The 21,629-nt window shown below is 44.1% G+C and overlaps 1 protein-coding gene across 4 annotated transcripts in view; it reads left to right on the forward strand.

The window, feature by feature from the left end:
• The window catches only part of RYR3 (ryanodine receptor 3), a 551,601-nt gene that overhangs the window by 424,522 nt on the left and 105,450 nt on the right, over positions 1-21,629 (forward strand). For all 4 annotated transcript variants that reach the window (XM_073012013.1, XM_073012015.1, XM_073012014.1 and 1 more), the window contains exons 51-60: positions 133-296; positions 2,332-2,410; positions 6,044-6,133; positions 8,083-8,229; positions 8,436-8,498; positions 9,930-10,005; positions 10,114-10,237; positions 15,340-15,455; positions 16,602-16,669; positions 17,685-17,806. In XM_073012013.1, coding sequence (XP_072868114.1) covers positions 133-296; positions 2,332-2,410; positions 6,044-6,133; positions 8,083-8,229; positions 8,436-8,498; positions 9,930-10,005; positions 10,114-10,237; positions 15,340-15,455; positions 16,602-16,669; positions 17,685-17,806 — 1,049 coding nt within the window. The remainder of the gene's footprint in view (positions 1-132; positions 297-2,331; positions 2,411-6,043; positions 6,134-8,082; positions 8,230-8,435; positions 8,499-9,929; positions 10,006-10,113; positions 10,238-15,339; positions 15,456-16,601; positions 16,670-17,684; positions 17,807-21,629) is intronic.

A 21,629-nucleotide genomic window follows, 5' to 3' on the forward strand; every position in this document is an offset into this window, starting at 1 on the left:
CACATTTCTCACTTTGGTTAACCTGGATAGATGCGTGTATTTTATTTCTGTTTTCAGCTGATTGGTGAATGGTTCTGTCTAAGGACATGGTTTTGCTTTCTCTGCTAACGTGGCCTTGTTTTTCCCTCACAGAAATATGACCCAGATCTTTTCCGAATGGCCCTGCCTTGTCTCAGTGCTATAGCTGGGGCCTTGCCACCGGATTATTTAGATACCAGAATCACAGCCACTTTGGAGAAACAGATCTCAGTGGATGCAGATGGCAACTTTGATCCCAAACCTATCAACACTGTGAAGTGAGTCCAGAATCATCTCTAAGCTGGTCCTGTATTTTGTCCAGTAACCAATGTTTTCTTCCAGAGGGCGGCAAGAAATGTGAGCTTTACCTCTTTCCCTCCTGCCAACGCTGTTCGTCATTTCTCTTGACAAGTCCCATCAGGCACAAGGTTTAATCCATACATATCTGTATTACTATATTCTGGGCTTTTGGTGGGGGAGGAAAGGGTTAGTTTATTTATTACCAGAGATAGATGCTCCCACAAATAAATGTCTCCTGAGGCACTGAGAGAACTACCCTGACAAATTACGCAATTAATTTATTAATGAGCTTTTTGACAAAATCTTTGCTCTTGGTGAATTAGGCTCATATGGTTCTAATAGCATCGTACATCACAACAGCTCCATAAATAACAGTCAGCTGAGTCCTGGCAAGGCTGGGGTGTGATGGCAGAACAGTGTGGGGTCCTCACTGGAAAAGCTGGACCTGCTCTATGCCATGCCGAGGAATGCTGGAACTTCGGAATAGCCCTACCATTGCGCCTTTTAATTTCTCCCTGTAATTTTCCAGAATTTCTCACTGGTGTTGACTAGGCCATGGAAGTGTGCTTATCCCTTGGGCAAAATATTGCTAAGTTTTGGTTTGTAGTAGTTCTGCCCAGTTATGAATATGTACTGTAGGGTACGCAGTCAGCTCCAGGTGCATTTTAAATGAAGAGCTCTAAAACTGCTTCAGGGTGAGCAGGGAAAGTAAGCCTGAGCCTATATGAGCCCCTTACACCTGTCTTTCATGGCAGCAGTTCTCAAATGAAAGCCTGAACCCTTCCCAGGGGGACTGTCTGCTTTGATAATGTGTAATCTTTGGGATAATTAAACACACATTCCATTGGAAAGAGCTTTGAGCTGTGGGATGGTGGGACAGAATTGAAACTGCTATAAGTAAGAGGTAAGGAGCATGGTAAACCATCAAGCTGGGGCCAAAGAAGGCAGGTGCTGACTTCGGAGAACTCTGCCTGTAAAAATGTAACAGTGTTAAAGAAAGACAAAGCAAATGGCGTAGTAACTTGGATGCTTTTGAAAACATTCTGAGAAAACATTATGCTCTAGCAACTGTGTGTTAATGGCAGGTGGCTCTGTGTTATTTTGAGGGTTCAGATTTATTCAAATATACCTGTGACATCAATACGGTTTCTTGAGGAATGGAGATTAACCCTGGCTTACTTCACGAGAAAAGCACCTTTTGCAAGAATATAGGGTCATTATCAAAATCTAGTGAAAGGCCAACCTGGCCTTAGCACACATAGTCACCAGGGAAGGACTGGAATCAGGCACAGTGAGGAAATCGACAATCTTCAGGTGTCCCCATTGGGTGAATCACCTTGAAGAATTTACTGCCCTAGTTTCACCCAACTCCAGACTTAAATTCCGTGGAGAGAAAGTCTGATTTGCCTAGTCACATGCCCATCCTTGGTGACAGTTCACGTCACACTGCATACAATATAAGAAGACTACGCAATGTAAAGGGAATACAGGTGCCGATACCAACAGAAGGGACCAGAGCTGTTTTCTAGGAAAACAGAAATAGCGGGTGTCTACTGTACTTCCAAAATTCTAGTATTTTACCATGAGCCACCGAGCCCCAAAAGGTAGAAAACCACTATTTCATAACATACGGCTCTCTGGCTACCCATTTCTACCATTTCCAGATTGTAGCCAGAGGATGACAGGCCATTTACCTTGGATTCTCACTGTCTAACCAAGACAGGTCTGGCCCAGGAGCCAAGAGAACCCAGAGCACATGGCAGAGGCCTGCCCAGCCAAGGCTCCTGCAGAGATGTTCCGTGGTTAGACTTGGGTGTGTCCGTGACCTCACCATGGCTATGCCACTCCTTCTCAGGAATGTCACTGTGCCTGGAGTCCAACTTTAGCTTTGGGATTGGCTGGCTGATCACGTCCGCCTTCTGATGGCTGATTGATTGGCAGTTCTGACCATCTTCTACTAGGTCTGGCTGAAGTGCTTGGGGAGGTTGTGATAATTTTTTCCTCGTTTCACAGTTTTTCCTTGCCTGAAAAATTGGAATACATCGTCACCAAGTATGCTGAGCATTCACATGATAAATGGGCCTGTGACAAGGTAGGGATTATCTTCCAGCTGACAATTGTCAGGAGGGAAAACCAGCCCAAGAACATTAAAAGGGCCCAGTCCTGGAAATCTGCCTGATTTGTCGAAGTAACAGATTTTCCATGCCGACGGCATTCGTTATTTCTGAGCAGCAATTTCCCAGGGTTGGTGGAGGTCACAGAAATAGGTGACAGCAGCTGCTGGTGTTTCTTTTGTGTTTCTCAAGAAAATGATCAATTCTGGAAGCGTTAACTTCTTTCTTAACATTTCCTTACGGGAATTGTGCCCACACACAGGCTTGTATGTGTTTGATGTAAATGCTTAATGGGAATGGGGAGGCTTCTATCCAGTTTTTGTATTTGAATGCAGATTGGAAAAAAAAAATGAAATTGAAAGCCTAACCCTTGCATGTTTCTGGAAGGCTGGATTTTATTCTAGGGAAGACATGCAATCGTCTTCCTATGGCAGGCAGTGGTAGAACTCCCAGACACTCCCTTATTAATAAGGCTCTCCATCTGGTGTTTAAAATTCCTCACCACATGAGGTCAGGCTGTTTCATACGTTTCATTGCTGTGTCAGCCCTTTAACACTGGCAGGCAAAGTGGGAAGACTGTGCCAAAGATATCCAGGATTCCTGTGGGCAGCCAGTTAAGGACTGGGGCCATTTCTCAGCTGCAGCCTACAGTGTGTAACCGTGGACCCATGTCCCCAGCAGAGCACAGAAAACCACCTCCATGCAATGTGCCCGCAGAGAAGGAACACCTTGAACCACCAGCTCAGCCTCTGTGTGGATGTGGGCTCAGCTCATCCTTCCATGAGTCTACCGGGGGCTGATGGTAACAGCTATCATTGTAACTATAGAATGGGCTGATACCTCATGATTCTAAAGCAGGAGGTGGCAAATCTGTTCTGTAAAGGGCTGAATGATCAACACTGGAGGCTTCGAGAGCCAGACCATCTCCGTTGCAGCAACTCCTCTCGACTGCTGTGGCATAAAAGCAGCCATAGAGAAAACATAAACAAAAGTGGGTGCCTGGATTCCAATCATATTTTATTAATTAAAAAACAAGGTGGTCAGCTAGATTTGGCTCGGGGGGCACAGCCAGCTGGCCCTTGCTCTAGAGCATCTGCATTTTCTAAGAACGCTTTGCCTATGGCCATTTGGCCAGCCTGTGAATTAGGGAGAATAGTCACCTCCAGGAGCCCACAGCATTAGCCAAGCCATCACTCAACCATGTGGATTTGAGCTCCTGAGTCTCTCGTACATCCGTGTATTTGTCTCTGTTCTATGACTTCAGTCCAAGCTGCTGTCGTCTTTCACCCAGACGACTGGCATAAGCTCCTGACAGGTCTCCCCAAGTGCGTTTGCCTAGTCTGTTCTTCATAGTGCCAGCAAGTCAGAGTTTCAGTACACAAAGTGAGTCATACATATTCTTCCACTGCTCTTCCTACCCAGCCCTTTCTCCTTGTTAAAATGCTTTCATAGTTTCTAACTCCTCTGAAGATAATGGTCAAAATCTTTGGTGTGGCCTGGTAGGCACTGCCTGGTCAGACCTTTGCTACCATCTTCAGCCTTATCTCCTCCTCTGCCCTCTGCCCTCCAGCCACCTCCCCTTACTTTAGACCCTCTCTCTCTCTCTCTCTCTCTCTCATATGCACTACATGTGCCAGAGACCCTCCTCTGAGCCTGCCAGATACCCGCCTGTACTCACACACATGTCTCAGCGTTCACCAACTCATCCTGCAAATATCACTCCAAGCGTGAATTCCTAGGATGGCATTTTTCCAGATTTCTCAGTTCTGGGCCCTCTGAGCACCTTGTCCTTCCCTTTCATAGTACTTTCATAGCTCGCTTAGGTATTTGTATTTATAACATTTGTATATCTGTACATTTATTCTAATTATCAATTTTACATTTACTAGTATAGTTGATTGATATCTCTTTCTGCCACGAGATGGTAAGCTTCACGAGGGCATAGATACATGCCAGCTCACCAGTGCCAGGCGGCACTGATGATCTTAAAATAAAAGAGTATTTTTCTTGCCCTCTAAAGCCTCATGATCTTGTGGGAGAATCAAAACGAACCAGCCATTGTGGGGCAGGTTGTCCAGGACTATGGTGAGCATGAGCACAGGACTAGAACACATAGGAATCCCTAATCCAGTACTGGGGGTCCAGGGACATCTCCCAGAGTTGGTGACATCTACAGCATGTGCTAAAGGATGAGTGGGAGCCATCTGTCACAAGGAGGTAAGTGCCCTGCAGGCCTTGGGAACAGCAGGTGCAGACCCAGGGAGGCCAGAGACAGTTTGGCTTTAGGGAACCATGGTTCAGTAGAGTTAGGATGTGGACTAGGATGGGACAGAGGGTGAGAAGTGAGTCTGGAGAGGTCAGCATGATGACCTTTTTAGGTTTACAGGTCATTTGAAAGGACTTGGGTTTCACCAGGATGGCAGCTGGCAGTCAGAAACATTCGAAGTCAGTAGAGTGCCCACACATGATTGTGATTTTTTAATATCCCCGGACAATAGGGTAGAAAATGAATCCAGGGAGAGGCAGCAAGACTGGAGGCTGGGAGGCTACTTAAGAAGCTCTTGCAGTAACCCCAGTGAGAGCTAATGGTGGCCTGAGCTAACATACAAGCAGAGAAGTGGGTGAGAGAGACAGGCAGACAGACAAATGATGGGAAGGGTACAGGCAGTGGTGTCAAGGACGACTCCCATGTCATTGGCTTGGAAAGTGAGTGTAAGCTGGGGCTGTTCACTTCATCCAGGGGACCCGAGAGAAGGAGACATGTAGAGAAGTAATTTGAGGGGTGCCTGTGGAACATCCAAGCATAGCTTAAATAGGTTTGAAACTAGGAGGGAGCTCTGTGCTGGAAGTATTGATTTGATACTAGTCTCTTCTCAGTGGTAACTGAAACCATAGGCCTAAATTAGATCACCTAGGGAGTATATGTCTCTTGAGAAGGGACAGAAACTTAGGAAATATACACATTTAACAAATGGACAGAAGCTGAGATTGAGAAAGAGCAACAGCCAGAAGCCTTGGGGATGTGAAGTTACAGAAATCAGGGGCTCTTACTTATCTCTGTATCCACTGTGCCTAGGACAGAGTCTGATGTGTACCATAGAAGACATTCACCCAATATTTGTTGAATAACCCTAAAAGTTCTTAAACTTCTGTGACTCTGGGAAGCACACATCACTAGGCTTTTGCTCTGGCACTGGCAGGCAAGGATTGCAAGCCAAATGGGCCCCTCCAGGCAGTGGCAATAGGTCCAATCTTCCCAGGCCTCCCAGTCCTAGCTTCTGTTCTTCCTGCGAAGGGGGTACACTAACCTGAGAAGCACCATTCCCAGGGCCTTTTGAAACATCCTGTTTTAAGTGGGCCTGAAATACAAGCGAGAAAGTGGAGAGGACAGCAACTAAAACAACAAGGAATAAAAGAGCAGAGTTCAAGATTCAGGAGGCAGAGAGCCTGATGGCCTGAAAGGATCAATTAGGCATTTTTGAAGAGAATTTCTAAGCCCTGTCACTATCCATTATTCCATTTGCTCCATGAGAATAGAAGCAGGGATATTTGGGTCACATCGCGGGGTTCTTTGCATGCCAAGGATATTTGAACTGAGAACATTTCTACAGAGTCAGAGTGGATGGAAATATGGGATTTCCCTGGATGAAAATGTGAAGACCCACCCACTGATAAGGCCTTTCAAGACATTAACGGAGAAGGTAAGAAGCAGGCCTCTGGTGACACTGTGTGGCCATGCTGTGTCCTTCCTTGAGTGATTTGATCAGGAGCTCAGAGGAGTTCAGAGCACATTCACTCTGAAGTCCCTAAAACATCGTCTAGGACTCAGTAAACTGTTCACAAGCTTGCCACTGAGCAACTGCCTCAGGACCAGTTTCCAAGAGCCAGGCCTCAGTTTCTGTTCTTTGGCTTTCAGAGGCCATTGGTGAAAGAAGCATCGTTCAGCACTTTCAGGCTGGGCCAAAATGCATTTGTAGTTCTGCAGCTGAACTGAACCAGGAAGGGGTTTGGTGAGGGCAGGGCAGGGAGAAGGTGCAGTGAAATTGCCGGGGAAAATTCAGACAAGGCTGGGTATGGTGGCTCACGCCTGTAATCCTAGCACTTTGGGAGGCTGAGGTGGGCGGATCACAAAGTCGAGAGATAGAGACCATCCTGGCCGACGTGGTGAAACTCCGTCTCTACTGAAAATATAAAAATTAGCCGGGCAGGAGAATTAGCTGAGGCAGGAGAATTGCTTGAACCGGGGAGGCAGAGGTTACAGTGAGCCAAGGTCATGCCACTGCACTCCAGCCTGGCGACAGAGCAAGACTCCATCTCAAAAAAAAAAAAAGAAAGAAAAGAAAAAAGAAAGAAAGAAAAAAGTCAGACAAAAATAATTTCTTTTTTTTTTTTTTTTTTGAGGCAGGGTCTCTTACTCTGTCACCCAGGCTGGAGTATAGTGGTGTGATCTCGGCTCACTGCAACCTCTACCTTCCAGGCTTAAGTGATCCTCCTACCTCAGCCTCCCACGTAGCTGGGACTATAGGCATGCACCACCATGCCCAGCTAATTTTTGTAATTTTTTAGTAGAGACAGGGTTTTGCCATGTTGGCCAGGCTGGTCTTGAACTCCTGACCTCAAGCAATCCTCCCACCTCGGCCTCCCAAAGTGCTGGAATTACAGGTGTGAACCACCATGCCCAGCCAAAAATGATGTCTAATACATGGAAAATACAAGTAATAGAGAAGAGAATCCTCAAGAAAATATGGTTAAAAGAACGTGTCTCTTGCTTTAAAAAAAAAAAAAATTGATTAATATATTTGGTTTAACTCTGAATTCTTATCTTGCAATCTGTAAGATTCTTTGTAAGCTTTAGTCCTAGGCCTAGTGTCACGTGTGAAGGATGGTGTATGTATCTTTGTATTCATGTTGACTATCTATTAAATTGTACATAGACCAAAAGTGGTTTTTTTTTTTTTTTTTTTTTTTTTTTTTGAGACGGAGTTTCACTGTTGTCACTCAGGCTAGAGTGCAGTGGCACAATCTTGGCTCATTGCAAGCTCCACCTCCCGGATTCAAATGATTCTCTTGCCTCAGCCTCCCAAGTAGCTGGGACTACAGGCATGCGCCGCTATGCCCGGCTAATTTTTGCATTTTTAGTAGAGATGGGGTTTCACCATGTTGTCGAGGCTGGTGTCGAACTTCTGACCTCAGGTGATCCACCTGCCTTGGCCTCCCAAAGTGCTGGAATTACAGGCGTGAGCCGCCGCGCCTGGCCCACAAGAATTCTAAATCTAATAAATTATCTTTCCCAAACTCACAGGAGAGCTTTATGCAGATGCATTTTGACAAGCTCTCATCTTCAACAACTACTAGCACATGAGGAGTCACTCTCCTGTTCCTGTTCTTTACCTGCGGATTGTAGATAATGTCATTAACAATGTCTGGCACATTTCCTCCCAGGGCGGGAGAAACTGTAGGGTCTTATACCTAAAAACACCAGAAAGCCCGTGTTTCGGGTAAGATGCAAAGGATCTTTTGACCTCGTGAGAGAAGGCTGGCGCGAACCAGCACCCCCACCCGCGGCGGGATCCACCTGCCATGCGGAGAAGGGCCAGGGAGAGTGCTGGGATGTGTTCTGCAAAGTCCTTCTGCTCAAATTCTCTTCTAGGAGAAGGAAATTTATCGCTGGCCTGCCCGGGAGTCCCTGAAAACCATGCTAGCTGTGGGCTGGACTGTGGAGAGGACCAAAGAGGGAGAAGCCTTGGTTCAACAGCGGGAAAATGAGAAGCTTCGAAGCGTGTCCCAGGCCAACCAGGTACACCACCACACCCAGAGGCCCACGCCGGGCCGATGGAACCCGTGGAGAACCTGGGAATGTTCTGCCTGGGGCATCCTAGGTGGGACTGTCTAAGATGAACCCTGGGGATGTTTCGGGACACATCTTTCACAGCTGAAGTTGGGGATGCTGATAAGAACCGGGAAAATAATGGCAACCCAGTGACTCTGCCTTTGCTTTCCTAGGGCAACAGCTACAGCCCTGCTCCCCTCGACCTCTCAAACGTCGTGCTCTCCAGAGAGCTCCAGGTCAGTGCCCCAGGTCCAGCATGACTTGCTTTCAAGTGCAGGACGCGTTACCTTCCAAAGAGTTAAAGGGGAAGAAAAGGGAAAGAATCTCTAGAACATATCACCACTAAAATTCAGAACTGAAGATGGTCACATTGTGCAGAGGCCACAGGGAAGGTCTCCGCAGGGTGAGCCAGTCCTCCGAGAAGGGGAGGCTTTGTGCCTCTTCCAAGGACGCCCTGACGGGTGCTGACTCAGTAGGAAGAACCACCAGCGCACTGGAGTCTTTCCTCAGTATCCATGAGGGCTTCACCCTGGGACTTCCCGCAGACACCAACACCCACCAACGCTCAAGTCCCTGATATAAAATGGCATAGTTTTACCTGTAACCTACACACATCCCCCCATATATGTTAAATTAGCTCTAGATTATTTATAATTCCTGGCACAATGTAAATTCTATATAAATAGTTGTTATGCTGTATTGTTTAGAGAATAATGACAAGAAAAAAGTCTGTACACGTTCGGTACAGACACATTTTTTTCCAAATATTTTCAAGCTACAATTGGTGGAATCCGCAGATGCAGAACTCACGGTTAAGGAAGGCTGACTATACTGTGTCAAAACCCAAAATAAATAAGACAACTAGGACAAAATCTGTGAAACTTAGCGCCTCAGTGGAGGTGCTTGCTGGTATCATTGTAAGGCCTCCAAAACATAAGGACAATCCACACGTCCCATAGTGGGTTTGCTGGAGCGTCCTGTGATGGTGCAGGCAGCCAGTCATTGCAGGATAGGGATGTGAGACCAAGGGGTTGAAACTGAAAGCCCATTGCTCCCCTGCTATACACATTGGTGGCTGTGCCTGCCGTAGCCTGGGGCACTCACCCCTCTGGAAGTCCATCAGACCAGCCCCTTGGACCTTAGAGAAAGTTTCTTTCCAAAGTACATCCTTCATTCTACGTCACTGTTTTATAAGCCTTACAAAGATGGATTCTACTAGAGAAATCTTATTTACAGCACTTTCCTTTAAGACGTGATTATTTTTAGTTTGTTAAGCTACAGGCTTTCAAGGGTTCTAGACTTTTCTTGGCCCACACTCCCAACTCCCCATCTGAGGTCAGGGGTACAATACTAAGCAGCTGTGAAAAATGACGTGCTGCCAGCATGCAGGTTCAAGCGGAAATGGGTGTTTCTCCTAAATGCATCAAGCTGCCAGAATAGTAAGTTACAAGGGAAGGAGAGAGTTAGAAATTGTTTTCTGTGTGTATGGGAAGATAGGAAATGAGGTACATCAGCACAGAATCATTAATGATGGGAGGCCCTTGGCTGTGTGCTGTTAGTGTTCAGTGGGGTGCTGTTCCCGAGGCTGCCTGAAATAGCCCAGCAGCTATGAAGCTAGCTTGCCTGCTTGCTTTCTCTTTGACTTGGCTCTTCTTGGTGGGACACAGGGAATGGTGGAGGTTGTGGCTGAGAACTATCACAATATCTGGGCCAAGAAGAAGAAGCTGGAACTGGAGAGCAAAGGTGAGTGAGATTCACGGCATCCTCTAAGGAAGCTGAACCGGAGCGGGTATGGTCTCCCAGAAGTGCAAAGGAAGAGCCAAGTGTCATCTCTCACCTTACTGACCCCAGGTGGTGGCAGTCACCCTCTTCTGGTACCATATGACACTCTGACTGCCAAGGAAAAGTTCAAGGACCGGGAGAAGGCACAGGACCTGTTCAAGTTCCTCCAAGTCAATGGCGTCATAGTTTCCAGGTAAGTCACCTTCCATGTGATGTTAGTGGGACAGGGCTGTGGGTGTGGCCTCTGCCTCCCCAGGTATTTAATTACCTGCCTACAAAACTCATCCAAGTAAGGAGAACAGTTGAGTCTTTTAAAATGAGAACACTTTTATTTGGGAACTTGAAGCCCTCCTCTTTTTTTTTTTTTTTTTTTTTGACATAAGCAGAAATGTTAGGTATTAATTTTTAAAGATCAGTGACAAAGAATTATTACAAATTATACCTACATACCTCAACATTTCATTGTAACTTAAAATATATAAAAATGCATTTGTTCGTAAATCTTGTTCTATGGGCCAAGGCTCTTTCTTTGGATATTCTCTTTATTGGTGTTATAAACGACATCCATAATATAACCTCAAAGTTTTGGAATTTGGGCTTCTTTAAAGAGCGGTGATAATTTGCAGCACATGATAACAGTGTACATGCAGTGCCCTAGATTTTTCATTATTATTATTCTTTAAGTTCTGGGGTACATATGCAGAATGTGCAGGTTTGTTACATAGGTATACATGTGCCATGGTGGTTTGCTACACCCATCAACCTGTCATCTACATTTGGTATTTTTCCTAATGCTATCCTTCCCCTAGCCCCTCACCTGTCAACAGGCCCCAGTGTGTGATGTTCCCCTCCCTGTGTCCATGTGTTCTCATTGATCATCTCCCACTTATGAGTGAGAACATGTTTGGTTTGGGTTTTCTGTTTGGTTTTCAGTTCTTGTGTTAGTTTGCTGAGAATGATGGTTTCCAGCATTATCCATGTCCCTGCAAAGGACATGAAGTCATCCCTTTTTTATGGCTGCATAGTATTCCATGGTGAATATGTGCCACATTTTCTTTATCCAGTCTGTCATTGATGGGCATTTGGGTTGGTTCCAAGTCTTTGCTATTGTGAACAGTACAACAATAAACATATGTGTTCATGTGTCTTTATAGTAGAATAATTTGTAATCTTTTAGGTATATACCCAGTAATGGGATTGCTAGGTCAAATGGTATTTCTAGTTCTAGATCCTTGAGGAATTGCCACACTGCCTTCCACAATAGTTGAACTAATTTACACTCCCACCAACACTGTAAAAGCATTCCTATTTCTCCACATCCTCTCCAGCATCTGTTGTTTCCTGACTTTTTAATTATCGCCATTCTAACTGGCATGAAATGGTATCTCATTGTAGTTTTGATTTGCATTTCTCTAATGACCAGTGATGACAAACTTTTTTTTTGTATGTTTTTTGGCTTCATAAATGTCTTCTTTTGAAAAGTACCTGTTCAAAGCCTTTGCCCCGTTTTTGATGAGGTTGTTTGGTTTTTCTTTCTTGTAAATTTGTTTAAATTCCTTGTATCCTGGATATTAGCCCTTTGTGAGATGAATAGATTGCAAAAATGTTCTCCCATTCTGTAGGTTGCCTGTTCACTCTAATGATAGTTTCTTTTGCTCTGCAGAAGTTCTTTGGTTTAATTAGACCCCATTTGTCGATTTTGGCTTTTGTTGCCATTGCTTTTGATATTTTAGTCATGAAGTCTTTGCCCATGCCTATGTCCTGAACGGTATTGCCTAGGTTTTCTTCTAGAGTTTTTATGATTTTAGCTCTTATGTTTAAGTCTTTAATACATCTTGAGTTAATTTCTGTATAAGGTGTAAGGAAGGGGTCCACTTTTAGTTTTCCGCATATGGGTAGCCAGTTTTCTCAACACCATTTCTTAAATAGGGAATCCTTTCCCCATTGCTTGTTTTTGTCAGGTTTGTCAAAGATCAGATGGTTGTAGATGTGTGATGTTATTTCTGAGGCCTCTGTTCTGTTCCTTTGGTCTATATATCTGTTTTGGTACCAGTACCATGCTGTTTTTGTTACTGTAGCCTTGTAGTATAGTTTGAAGTTAGGTAGCTTGATGGCTCCAGCTTTGTTCTTTTGGCTTAGGATTGTCTTGGCTATACAGGCTGTTTTTTGGTTCCATATGAAATTTAAAGTAGTTTTTTCTAATTCTGTGAAGAAAGACAATGGTAGCTTGATGGGAATAGCATTAAATCTGTAAATTACTTTGGGCAGTATGGCCATTTTCTCAATATCAATTCTTCCTATTCATGAGCATGGAATGTTTTTCCATTTGCTTGTGTCCTCTCTTATTTCGTTGAGCAGTGATTTGTAGTTCTCCTTGAAGAGGTCCTTCACATCCCTTGTGAGTTGTATTCCTAGGTATTTTATTCTCTTTGTAGCAATTGTGAATGGGAGTTCACTCGTGATTTGGCTCTCTGTTTGTCTTTTATTGGTGTATAGGAATTCTTGTGATTTTTGCAAATTGATTTTGTATCCTGAGAGTTTGCTGAAGTTATCAACTTAAGGAGGTTTTGGGCTGAGTCGATGGGGTTTTCTAAATATGCAATCATGTCATCTGCAAACAGAGACAATTTGACTTCCTCTTTTCCTAATTGAATACCCTTTATTTCTTTCTCTGACCTGATTGCCCTGGCCAGAACTTCCAGTAATACGTTGAATAAGAGTGATGAGAGATGGCATCCTTGTCTTGTGCCTGTTTTCAAAGGGAATGCTTTGCGTTTTTGCCCATTGGCTGTGGGTTTGTCATACATAGCTCTCATTTGATATCTTATTTGATATTGGCTGTGGGTTTGTCATAAATAGCTCTTATTATTTTGAGATATGTTCCATCAATACCTAGTTTATTGAGAGTTTTTAGCATGAAGGGTGAATTTTATTGAAGGCCTTTTCTGCGTCTATTGAGATAATCATGTGGTTTTTGTCATTGGTTCTGTTATGTGAAGGATTACATAGTACCCTAGATATTTTTCAGATATCCTCCCTTATCTTTGACAGTTGTCTCACCCATACCTAATTCAAAAATTACATATTTGGAAGCTTGCAATTGCAGTCTTTACAAAATATGCATCTTAGTTTTTATAGAATCAGCAGTTCTCTTCATACTTTTATTTTGTTTTATATGATATCTTATTAAATTACATAGTAATAATAGCAAGCATAACTAACATAAACAGTCTTGGAATGAAGGGAATTGATTCCTATGAAGATACAACTTTACTGGAGAGATTGAATGCATCATGATGTCCTAAGATGTTTTATCTCAAACTTACATAAGTCAAAATCATCTAGATGAATGTTTTATACAGGATGGCGTTGGCTGCTCAAGTCTTAAAGTCAGACTGTTTTCTGCCTGGTCTAATGGTGCTGGTGGGCTGTGCTACCTAGGATTATGCTTACTGAGTTCTTTGTCAAGTGAAAAGCCAGTGTTTTTATTCCGATATAGCCATTCTTCCTAAAAGAAACATTTACTGAGCAAGCTGCTGTTTCTTCTAGTTTCCTATAGAATGTTTGCCATTGAATGGCAAAAATAAAAATAAAAATCTATACAAAACATTTCTATTGTATCTCATATGAAAAAAATAACAAGACATATTTGCCATGTTGTCGAGCAGGAAAGGTCAGACAGCAGGAGATAGCCTCCGGGGAAGCATTCGAGAAAGACTCCCGTCGTCATTTTAATCCTGTTCTTAACACCAAGATGAATCTGTGATGTGATTTGCTGATAAATAGCTTGCTCACAGAAATGAAAAATTCCCATTTACTGTAATGATAAAGGAAGTCAAGGAAATAGGAGGAAATCAAGAAGAAAGATAATTGAATTCAGCAAACATATCCGAACCAGTTGTCTACCACGTGCCAAACCCTGTGGTAGGAATTTGGATGCACAGGTGATCAAGCGAGGTCCCTGTAGCCAAGGAGAAATCCTGGCTTCCCCCCTCTCCTGCTCAGGCCTGTTCTGTCTTCAGCTTCCCCATCACTCCACGGCAAGCCATTCTTCTACCTTCTCAAGCAAACAACCTTGACTCCTCTTTTTCTCCCAGTCTACATCCAATCCTTCAAGAAATCCCGGCAGTTTTACCTTTAAAATATACCCAGAGACTGGGCGTGGTGGCTCACGCCTGTAATCCCAGCACTTTGGGAGGCCAAGGCAGGTGGATCACCTGAGGTCAGGAGTTCAAGACCAGCCTGGCCAAGATGGTGAAACACCATCTCTACTAAAAATACAAAAAATTAGCCAGGCATGATGGCACGTGCCTGTAATCCCAGCTACTTGGGAGGCTGAGGCAGATAATTGCTTGAACCCGGGAGACGGAGGTTGCAGTGAGCCGAGATCAAGTCACTGCACTCCAGCCTGGGCGACAGAGTGAGACTGCATCTCAAAAATAAAATACCCAGAATTTGACCGCTTCTCACCCACTTCATGCTATCCTCATCCTCCTGTCTGTGTTCTCTGCTTCTGCACTTGCCTCACCACGATGGTCAATTTTAAACACAGCAACCAGAGTGATCTTGTTATGATGCAAGTCATATCATGTCACTTCTCTATTCACAACTTCTAATAGCTTCCCTTCTCACTCAGAGCAAAAGCAAAATTCTAAGGATGGTCTATAGGGACGTACGTGATTGTTCCCACTTCCTACCCCATACCCCTCTAACCTTCAACACAACGTGCATTTTCCTGCCTCAGGACCTTTGCACTGTCTCTTCACCCCGCCTTGAGAACTCTTTCTCCAGATGTCCATATGGCTCACCTCCTCATCTCCTTCAAGCCTTTAATGCAGCATCAGTCTCCAAGTGAGACCAACCCTGACTACCCTATTTAACACTACAGTCTGCAAACCCTCACTCCCCCAGTTCTGGACTTTTTCATTCTGCTTTAATTTTTCTTTTATTCACAGAATGTGTTAACTTCTAAGATTCCATCTAATTTGTATTTTGTTTTTGTCTGTTTACAGCTAGCATGTACATTCTTTCCATAAAAGCAGATTTTTTGCTTTCCCTCAGACATTCCCAGCTCAGTACTCATTGTATGCATGATAAAGGTCTTTCTGAAAAATCTGTGCTCACACAGGCAGATTCCAAGTAACAGGGGAAATCAGTCAAATGATGAGTCATGTCACTACGCCAGAATAACCACTAACATTTGGAAATTAAATTTAACACTGGTAGGACTGGTGGTGCACCTGAGTGACATGGTTGTCTCTGTTACTTCCTGGGGTCTGTCCATGTCCAACGTAGGGGTATGAAGGATATGGAGCTGGATGCCTCCTCCATGGAAAAGAGGTTTGCCTATAAGTTCTTGAAGAAGATCCTGAAATACGTTGATTCGGCACAAGAATTTATTGCCCATTTAGGTAAGTATCATCATGAAATATCCCAAAAGAATTCAGTATTCTTTTATCAAGAAATAATCCTTTCAGACTGTAACTTTTTATGATTGATTTAGATGCATGATTTTAGGGGGAAAACAGTGGCTGAGATTTTCCCCCCCAACTTTAAAAAAAAATCAATCCAGCCGGGTGCAGTGGCTCATACCTGTAATCCCAGCACTTTGGGAGGCCGAGGCGGGAGGATCACGAGGTCAAAAGATGGAGACCGTCCTGGCCAACATAGTGAAACCACATCTCTATTAAAAATACAAAAAAATTAGCTGAGCCTGGTGGTGTGTGCCTGTAGTCGCAGCTACTCGGGAGGCTGAGGCAGGAGAATCACTTGAACCCAGGAGGCGAAGGTTGCAGTGAGCCAAGATCGCGCTACCGCACTCCAGCCTGGTGACAGAGTAAGATTCTATCTCAAAAAAAAAAAACAAAAAATAAAAATAAAAAAAAAAACCCTTAGTTTTTTTAGTGGAGTGATTGAACCTTTTGTCATTTTTTCACTCAACTTATCCTATTTTAACTTTCCTGTTGTCTTGCTTTGTGATTGTGGACATATGACTCAACCTCTCTGAAGCTGCTGTCTTTTTTTTTTTCTTTTTTCCTGAGATGGAGTTTTGTTCTCGTTGCCCAGACTGGAGTGCAGTGGCACTGTCTCGGCTCATAGCAACCTCTGCCTCCCGGATGCAAGCAATTCTTCTGCGTCAGCCTCCCAAGTAGCTGGGATTACACGTGCCCGCCACCACGCCTGCCTGGCTAATTTTTGTGTTTTTAGTAGAGATGGGGTTTTACCATGTTGTCCAGGCTGGTGTCGAACTCCTGACCTTAAGTGGTCCACCTGCTTCAGCCTCCCAAAGTGTTGGGATTACAGGTGTGAGCCATCGCGCCCAGGCTTGAAGCTGCTTTCTGATTGTTAAAGTAGACAAAAGGGTAGTGAAACAGCTTAAAGAATTGACACAAGAAATAACTAACCAGCACAGTTGTAAAGTACGTTGTAAAATATGTTTTCTGAAATTAGATAGCCTTTTTTAATAGCCTTTAGGAAAGCTGCTCTGTTTCTAAAATGTTGTGACTGATTTATACTTTGTAACTGTGGCCAACTCTGTGTTACCTGCGTCTTTGTAGAAGCCATTGTCAGCAGTGGGAAAACCGAAAAGTCTCCTCATGACCAGGAGATCAAATTCTTTGCCAAAGTAAGTGGCCCTGAACTTAATCAAGTTACTTTCTTCTTAGGATCTCTACTATTTAGGAAACAGATTAAGCGGATCCAATGAAGATATCTAAAACTCCAGTGGCTTCAGTGAGGTGCATGTATATTTCTCTGTTGTTTGACAGTCCCAAGGGAGGCTGGCAGTCCAAAGAGGTACACAGCCTGCCTAGCCCCACACCATCACCCGGGAATCCAGGTTCTTCCTGTCTTGCTACGCCACCATCTCCGGAGGTGTGGCCTGTGTGCGTGGTTCAACAGGCTCACCTGCACGGCGTCTGTGGGAAAGGGAAAAGGAGAAGGGAAGGCAAGCTGTTGCTTTTTAAAAGTTCTATCCCAATGGCTAGAACTTGTCATCTCTCACCTTACTGACCCCTCGAATGCCAAGGAAAAGTTCAGGGACCAGGAAAAGGCACAGGACCTGTTTAAGTTCCATTCGAGCTTCATCTAGCTGCAAGGGAGACTGGGTGATACGTTTTCTGCCTGGGTGGCTCTATACCCAGCTAAAACACGGTGGGATTCTGTTGCCAAAAGGAAGAAGGGGAGAATGAATTTGGGTGCTAGTTAGCAGTCTCTTCCATACAGCCCTACTCAGAGGACTAAAGGCACAGAAGGGCTTGAGTTGCCTTGCTCTGAGAAGCAGACAGAATGCTTGAGGCTAGTGGCACTAAGCCATGCCTCTTGGATGTGCCTCTTGGATGCAGTGCTCAATAAGCCCTATCTGAGTGCACCTGTCCCACAGGACTCCTCTGCAAATGCGCACACATTTCTTTGGGCCCTTAGTCCATGACTGTCTCCTTTTACAGACCCCCAAGGACTCTGGTTTGAGGCATAGAAAAGGAAAATGTGATGGAAACTGGGACCAAAGGGGTAGAATTTCCTGGAAATTACAGGACGAGGGTTCAGAGGCTTTTCGCTCACTGAAAATGAACACTTTTAAATGAACCAAATGAAGAGTTATGGATAGCTTCCTAGAAGTTGATTTGTGGTGGGTTTTCCAGGTTCTCCTCCCACTGGTTGACCAGTACTTCACCAATCATCGCCTCTACTTCTTGTCATCCCCTCTGAAGCCCCTTAGCAGCAGTGGATACGCCTCTCATAAGGAGAAAGAAATGGTGGCCAGGTGAGTCTCCAAGATACAAAGAAGGTTATGGTGCTGATTACAATTTACTTAAAATGCCAGGTTCCTGTGGACTAAAAGGTGAGTCTGTTGGAGAAATGAAACAGGTTGATGTCTTGGTTTGTCATCTTGCTTTTGAAAGAAACTATATTCATACAAATCTGAATTATTTTAGCAACTACATGAGGTATATTATGTGGGAATACCTGTGGGGCTTGGGAAAGATTTATATACTTAAATCAACATTGGGACAGAGATGAAGATGGCCGAATAGGAACAGCTCTGGTCTGCAGCTCCCAGCGAGACCAGCGCAGAAGGAGAGTGATTTCTGCTTTTCCAACTGAGGTACCCAGTTCATTTCATTGGGACTGGTTAGACAGTGGGTACAGCCCACATAAGGCAAGCCGAAGCAGGGTGGGGCCTCGCCTCACCCAGGAAGTGCAGGGGTCAGGGAACTCCCTCCCCTAGCCAAGGGAAGCCATGAGGGACTGTGCCATGAGGAACGGTGCATTTCAGCCCAGATACTACGCTTTTCCCATGGTCTTTGCAACCTGCAGACCAGGAGATTCCCTCAGGTGCCTACACCACCAGGGCCCTGGGTTTCAAGCACAAAACTGGGTGGTCATTTGGGCAGACACCCAGCTGGCTGCAGTTTTTTTTCATACCCCAGTGGTGCCTGGAATGCTGATGAGACAGAACTGTTCACTCCCCTGGAAAGGGGGCTGAAGCCAGAAAGCCAAGTGGACTTGCTCAGCGGATCCCACACCCACGGAACCCAACAAGCTAAGATCCACTGGCTTGAAATTCTTGCTGCCAGCACAACAGTCTGAAGTCGACCTGGGACACTCGAGCTTGATTGGGGGAGAGGCGTCCACCATTACTGAGACTTGAGTAAGCCATTTTCCCCTCACAGTGTAAACAAAGTCGCCAGGAAGTTCTAACTGGGTGTGGAACATGCCACAGCAGGGCAAAGCTGCTATAGCCAGAGTGCCTTTCTAGATTTCTCCTCTCTGAGCAGGGCATCTCTGAAAGAAAGGCAGCGACCCCAATCAGGGATTTATAGATAAAACTCCCACATCCCTGAAACAGAGCACCTGGGGGAAGGGGCAGCTGTGGGTGCAGCTTCAGCAGACTTAAAAGTTCCTGCCTGCTGGCTCTGAACATAGCAGAGGATCTCCCAGCACAGCACTCGAGCTCTGCTAAGGGACAGACTGCCGCCTCAAGTGTGTCCCTGAGCCTCGTGCCCTGTGATGGGAGACACCTCCCAGCAGGGGTCAACAGATACCTCATAGAGGAGAGCTCCAGCTGGTATCCATCAGGTGCTCCTGTGGGACAAAGCTTCCAGAGGAAGGAGCAGGCCGCAATATTTGCTGTTCTGCAGCCTCTGCTGGTGATACCCAGGCAAACAGGGTCTGGGGTGAACCTCCAGCAAACTCCAGAAGACCTGCAGCAGAGAGGCCTGACTGTTAGAAGGAAAACTAACAAACAGAAAGCAATAGCATCAACATCAACAAAAAGGACATCCATTCATAAGCTCCATCCAAAGGTCACCAACATCAAAGACCAAAGGTAGATAAATCCACGAAGATGAGGAAAAACCAGCACAAAAAAAGCTGAAAATTCCAAAAACCAGAATGCCTCTTCTCCTCCAAAGTATCACAACCCCTCACGAGCAAGTGAACAAAATTGGACAGAGAATGAATTTGACAAATTGACAAAAGTAGGCTTCAGAGGATGGGTAATAACAAACTCCTCCAACCTAAAGGAGTATGTTCTAACCCAATGCAAGGAAGGTAAGAACTTGATAAAAAGTTAGAGGAATTGCTAACTAGAATAACCAGTTTAGAGAAGAACATAAATGACCTGATGGAACTGAAAAACACAGCATGAGAACTCAGTGAAGCATACACAAGTATCAATATCTGAATCAGTCAAGCAGAAGAAAGGATATCAGAGATTGAAGATCAACTGAATGAAATAAAGCATAAAGACAGGATTGGAGAAAAAAAAAAGAATGAAAAGGAATGAACAAGGCCTCCAAGAAATATTAGACTATGTGAAAAGACGAAATCTACATTTGATTGGTGTACCTGAAAGTGACAGGGAGAATGGAACCAAGTTGGAAAACGCTCTTCAGGATATCATCCAGAACTTCCACAACCTAGCAAGAAAGGCTAACATTCAAATTCAGGAAATATAGAGAACACCACAAAGATCCTCCTCAAGAAGAGCAACCCAAGACACATAATCATCAGATTCACCAAGGTTGAAATGAAAGAAAAAATGTTAAGGACAGCCAGAGAGAAAGGTCAGGTTACCCACAAAGGGAAGCCCATCAGACTAACAGCAGATCTCTCTGCAGAAACTGTACAAGCCAGAAGAGGGTGGGGCCAATATTCAACATTCTTAAAATAATTTTCAACCCAGAATTTCATATCCAGCCAAACTAAGCTTCATAACTAAAGGAGAAATAAAATCTTTCACAGACAAGCAAATGCTGAGGGATTTTGTCACCACCAGGCCTGCCTTACAAGAGCTCCTGAAGGAAGCACTAAACATGGAAAGGAAAAACCAGTACCAGCCACTGCAAAAACATACCAAAATATAAAGACCATAGACACTATGAAGAAGCTGCATCAACTGATGGGCAAAATAACCAGCCAGCATCATAATGACAGGATCAAATTTACACATAACAATATCAACTTTAAATGTAAATAGACTGAATGGCCCAATTAAAAGACACAGACTGGCAAATTGGATAAAGAGTCAAGACCCATTGGTGTGCTGTACTCGGGAGACCCATCTCACATGCAAAGACACATATAGGCTCAAAATAAAGGGATGAAGGAATATTTACCAAGCAAATGGAAAGCAAAACAAAAAAGCAGGGATTGCAATCCTCGTCTCTGATAAAACAGACTTTAAACCAACAAAGATTAAAAAAAAAAGACAAAGGGCATTACATAATGGGAAACAGATCAATGCAACACGAAGAGCTGACTGTCCTGAATGCATATGCATCCAATACAGGAGCCCCCAGATTCATAAAGCAAGTTCTTAGAGACCTACAAAGAGATTTAGACTTCCACACAATAATAGTGGAAGACTTTAACACCCCACTGTCAATATTAGACCAAGAAGACAGAAAATTAACAAGAATATTCAGGACATGAACTAAGCTCTGGATCAAGTGGACTTAATAGACATCTACAGAATGCTCTGTTTGCAGATAACATGATCCTATACTTAGGAAATGCCATCGACTCAGCCCAAAACCTCCTTAAGCTTATGAGTAACTTCAGCAAAGTCTCAGGGTACAAAATCAATGTGAAAAAATTACAAGCATTCTTATACACCAATAATAGACAAACAAAGAGCCAAATCATGGTGAACTCCCGTTCACAATTGCATTTATTCTCACAAAGAGAATAAAATACCTAGGAATACAACTTACAAGGCATGTGAAGGACCTCTTCAAGGAGAACTACAAACCACTGCCCAAGAAAATAAAAGAGGACACAAATGAATGGAAAAAGATTTCATGCTCATGGATAGGAAGAATCAATATCGTGAAGATGGCCGTACTGCCCAAAGTAATTTATATATTCAATGCTATTCCCATCAAGCTCCCATTGTCTTCACAGAATTAGAAAAAACTACTTTAAACCTCATATGGAACCAAAAAACAGCCCATATAGCCAAGACAGTCCTAAGCCAAAAGAACAAAGCTAGAGCCATCATGCTACCTAACTTCAAACTATACTACAAGTCTACAGTAGCAAAAACAGCATGATACTGGTACCAAAACAGATATATAGACCAA

The sequence above is a fragment of the Chlorocebus sabaeus genome, chromosome 26, assembly GCF_047675955.1.
Source record: "Chlorocebus sabaeus isolate Y175 chromosome 26, mChlSab1.0.hap1, whole genome shotgun sequence".
Lineage (NCBI taxonomy): Eukaryota > Metazoa > Chordata > Mammalia > Primates > Cercopithecidae > Chlorocebus > Chlorocebus sabaeus.